Here is a 4,096-nt window from a genome sequence, read left to right on the forward strand (position 1 = left end):
AATGCAGGTGTCCAGGTCCCCCCCACCCTATACCCAGAAAACCCAGGTGTCTGGGAACCCCATCACTTGCAGAACCCAGGTGTCCAAGACCCACCAGACCTCAGTCATCCAGGACACCCCCCACATAGACCCCAGGTGTCCGGGGGACCCCTCAAACCCTGGAGAACCCAGGTGTCCAGGCCCCCCCACCCCTGCCAGAGGGACCCCCCAGATTGCAGACATCTGGGACATCTGGGAGGGGGCCCCCTAGACAACCCAGGCGTCCAGAAGAGTCCCCCTAAAGACCCCAGGCATCCAGGGTACCTTACCTTGTGAGAGGAGGAGGAAGGCCAATCTCAGCAGGAGCCGGTCATGCCGGGGCTGCCCCATGGCCCCCCCCATGCACCCCCACATGCACCCCCCCATGCACACGCTTGCACACGCGTGTGCAAGGCCCGGACACGCGGCTGGAGCCCGGCAGCCCAGAGCCAGGCCTGGTGCCTCACATCCGGACATCCAGGGTGACAGCAGAGGGGGTCTTTGTTACTGCAGCAGGGATGAGGGGGGGAACCCCGCAGCCCCCCCCCCAACACACACACACAGCAGCCTGGATGCCTGGGTTGTCTCCAGCTCTGGGAGGGAAGGGGGGGCTGGGGGGGCAGGGTGGAGAGTCAGGCAATGGATCCAGGCATCTGGGCCCCCCTCTCCCCCCAGGCAGGGCTCAGACTGCAGGGAGCTTTGGCATTTCTGCGCTATTAGGTGCCTTACGGTAGTGGGGGGGAAACTGAGAAAGGAGTGAGTCGAGAGAACCCAGGCATCTGGGCTCCCATCACCCCGCGCTCCCCTCCCAGAGAACCCAGGCGTCTGGGCTTCCAAACCCTTGCCCCCCAGCCCTCCCCCAAGCATCTTGGGGGCTGCGACCCCCTGACCCCTGCTCCGTTCCTAATTAACAAGCTTTTACCTAATAGATCTCCTCCCCCTCCCCATAGCTTTTCCCTGGAGCAGAAATGCAGCTGATTCTGGGGTGGAACAACTGTGAACAGCTGCATATAACAGGATTGGGGGGTGGCAGTGTGAGCGAGGGAACCCAGGTGTCCGCGCTCCCAGCCCCTCCTCCTGTCCCCACAATGGTACAGCAATGTCAGGCAAGGCGTGCCCCCAGTGCTCCCATTCATGGGCTGGAACTGGGCTGGACCCACCTGCGGGAGCACTAGGGGGCACTGTGCTAGGAGGACACCCGGCAGTGGCCAACTGCAAGCACCTGGGACACCAAGGCAGCACCAACACAGCTGGGGGCTGCAGTGGCCAACAGGGACCACTAGGGGGTGCTAGACCCACTGGAACCCCCCACCCGGGGGCCACTGGGGGGCTGTCATGGCCTGGGGGGGCACTAGGAGGGGAGACCCCCCCCACCAAGGTCCCAATGGGGGCAAGGAACCCAGGCATCCGGTTCCCAGCCTTGCCTCAGGCTGCGGCTGGTTGTGAAATGGGGGGGCTTCTGGAGGCCCTGACGCCTGGGTTGTCCCCACTGCTGGAAGGGAAGGGAGCTAAAGATAAATGACATCAGAACAGGGGGTTGGGGGCATTTTCTTGGGTTTTTTATTGCATTTTTGGGTCGTTCACGCCACAAAATACCAACACATTGTATTGTAAGGAGCCCCCCTCCCAAGCCTGGGGCCAATGCAAAGCATGCTGGGATACCTCGCCAGGCTTCTGGAGGACTCAGGGATCAATATCTGCCCACGAGGCACCAGCCTAGAGCCCCCAAAGGCAAGGGCAGGGGCATCCCAGGTCTTACCCACAATACCCTGGGCCCCAGGGGATGCCTTCCTACAATGCCCTGGGGCAGCTGGTGGGGGAGGTTCCCACCATGCACAAGCTTCAGGGTAAAGGTCAAGGGAGGCCAGTTACCCACAATGCATCAGGCCCAAGTAGATAGGACAGGGGGGCGTGTTGGACCCCCTACTACCTACAAGGCACTGGGGCAGGTATCCCACAATGCACCAGGACCAGACCAAGCCCCACCCCCTTTCCCATATAAGGATCTGCAGGGGGCTGGACTCCCATCTCCCTGGCCACTTGCCCCCCAGCCCAAGGGGGCGGGTGCCCCTCACTCCCAACCCCAGCCCTATGGGAATGGTGCCCCCTGCCCCATCTGGCCCTGCTGGTGCCCCTCATTCCTGACCCCCAGCCCCTCCCCCAACTGCCCCGATGATGTCCCTCACGCCCGACCGGGGGGTGGGTCCATGCAGCGAATCTGGGCATACTCAGTGGCTGGGGGGTCGCAGGGGGTGCTGGGGGCCGGCAGGCGGGAGAAGTCAATGTTGGCGTAGGGGGTTTCGTCCTGGCTGTGGGAGTCCAGGGGGGCTGCTGGGTTGGGGGGGCCCTGAGGAGAGAAGGGAGGGGAGAGGATTATTGGAGGGGGGGGTAATGGGGGTCGTCCCATGATGCACTGGGCTTGGGGACCTACCAGAGCAGGGAGAGAACCCAGGCGTCTGGGCCCTGAGCCCCCCACCACCCCAGACCTGCAGAGACCCCAGGTGTCTGGGTTCCCGCTACCCACAATGCATTGCACATGAAACTGGGATGGGGGACCCCAGATCTCCCTCAGCCACAAAACACCAGGGCCTTGATGGGGACCTACCCTGGTGGGGACATTGCTGTAGACTAGGTTGATGTCATCGGCCTGGGCCTCCCCGGGGTCTGGGGGCTTCTTGCTCCCCTGCGGGGCAGTTAATCGCCAGCCCCAGAGCCTGGGGGCAAAGAAGATGGGGGTGGGGTGAGATCCCAGCCCTGCCAGTGCCCCTCGCACCCGACCTGCAGCCCCCTGCCTGCCCCCGCCCAAGCCCTGCTCCTGACCCGCAGCCCCCTGACCCAGCAGAACTCACAGGAGGGCTGTGATGATGATGAGGAGGAGCAGGAGGAAGGCACCAGCCCCTATCGTTGCACCCAGACCCAGCAGCCTGGAGGATCCCTCTGCTCAGGGCACAGAGCAGGGCTGAGTTGCCTTGGGGTCCCAGGTGTCGGGCTCCCAGGCCAGCCCTCCCAGAGACCCCACGTGTCCAGGCTCTTCTTCCCCTACAGAACTCAGGCATCTGGGGCCCCCACCCCCGAGAGAACCCAGGTGTCCAGCGGAGGGGGAAGGGGGCTGACCTGCAGCCAGGGTGTGGACGGACCCCTGCAGCGCGTAGGAGCCGAGGTAGTTGGATCCAATGCAGACGACGATGGAGTCCCCAGGTCCCTCCCAGTGCATGGCACTGTCCGTGCAGTTCCCCTTGGTCTGGTGGTCTTTACCAGGCACTGTGGCCCCATTCACTTCCCAGTGCAGCTGGGCCGGGGGCTCTGCCCGCAGGGAGCAGTGGCAGCGCGGTCCCCCAGGCTCGTGCTTGCACCACAGGCCGGGATCAGGGCCAGCAGCTGGGCGGGGGCTGTCTGCGGTGGGCAGGGGGGTCAGGGAACCCAGGTGTCTGGGCTCCTCATCCCCCCGCTCCCACTTCCCATGCCCCCAGAGAACCCAGGCATCCGGGCTCCCAGCCCCCATCTCCCAGGGAACCCAGGCATCCAGGCCCCCCACTCACACTCCACCACCAGCTGGAAGCCCCACTGGGTGCCCCCAAGGTCATTGGTGGCCTGGCACTGGTAGTTCCCGGCGTGCTCGGGGTGGAGTTTCAACAGCTGCAGGATGCCCTCACTGCCCCCCGCTCCAAGCTGGGAGGTGTTGAGGTCACGGCCCCCGAACCCCCAGGTCAGCTGGGCTGGGGGGCTGCTGTCCACGGAGCACAGCGCCCACACGGAGCCTCCCTCCACAGCCTTTAGCTTCAAGTTGTTGCCTGGGAGAGAAGGAGGGAAACTGAGGCACAGCCTGGCTGGGCACTAGCAATGGTCAACGGGGTCCTCCGGGGGGCGCTTGGGTGGCATCAACCCAACTGGAGGCTGCAGCAACCAAAGGGGGCCACTAGGGGGCATGAGACCCACTGCAATCCCCCCTGAGGACCATGAGGGGTGCCACATCCTATCTGGATCTGGGAGGGCTCTAGGGCAGGGGTGAGCAAAATGCGGCCCGTGGGCCTCATACGGCCTGCCAGGCCAGTCTAGCCAGCCCGCAGGGCTCCTCAAA

At 64.5% G+C, this 4,096-nt stretch overlaps 2 protein-coding genes across 2 annotated transcripts in view; both read right to left on the bottom strand.

The window, feature by feature from the left end:
* The window catches only part of IGLON5 (IgLON family member 5), an 11,693-nt gene extending 11,296 nt beyond the window's left edge, over positions 1-397 (bottom strand). The window contains exon 1 of the mRNA XM_006037768.2: positions 309-397. Coding sequence (XP_006037830.2) covers positions 309-393 — 85 coding nt within the window. The 5' untranslated portion in view covers positions 394-397. The remainder of the gene's footprint in view (positions 1-308) is intronic.
* A 1,158-nt stretch (positions 398-1,555) lies between these two features.
* Positions 1,556-4,096, bottom strand: part of FFAR1 (free fatty acid receptor 1) — a 10,265-nt gene continuing 7,724 nt past the window's right edge. Inside the window, exons 3-7 of the mRNA XM_025194187.1 lie at positions 3,558-3,852; positions 3,133-3,411; positions 2,868-2,955; positions 2,624-2,732; positions 1,556-2,365 (exon numbers count right to left, since the gene is read on the bottom strand). Coding sequence (XP_025049972.1) covers positions 2,201-2,365; positions 2,624-2,732; positions 2,868-2,955; positions 3,133-3,411; positions 3,558-3,852 — 936 coding nt within the window. The 3' untranslated portion in view covers positions 1,556-2,200. The remainder of the gene's footprint in view (positions 2,366-2,623; positions 2,733-2,867; positions 2,956-3,132; positions 3,412-3,557; positions 3,853-4,096) is intronic.

This window comes from Alligator sinensis, unplaced genomic scaffold, assembly GCF_000455745.1.
Source record: "Alligator sinensis unplaced genomic scaffold, ASM45574v1 scaffold1434_1, whole genome shotgun sequence".
Lineage (NCBI taxonomy): Eukaryota > Metazoa > Chordata > Crocodylia > Alligatoridae > Alligator > Alligator sinensis.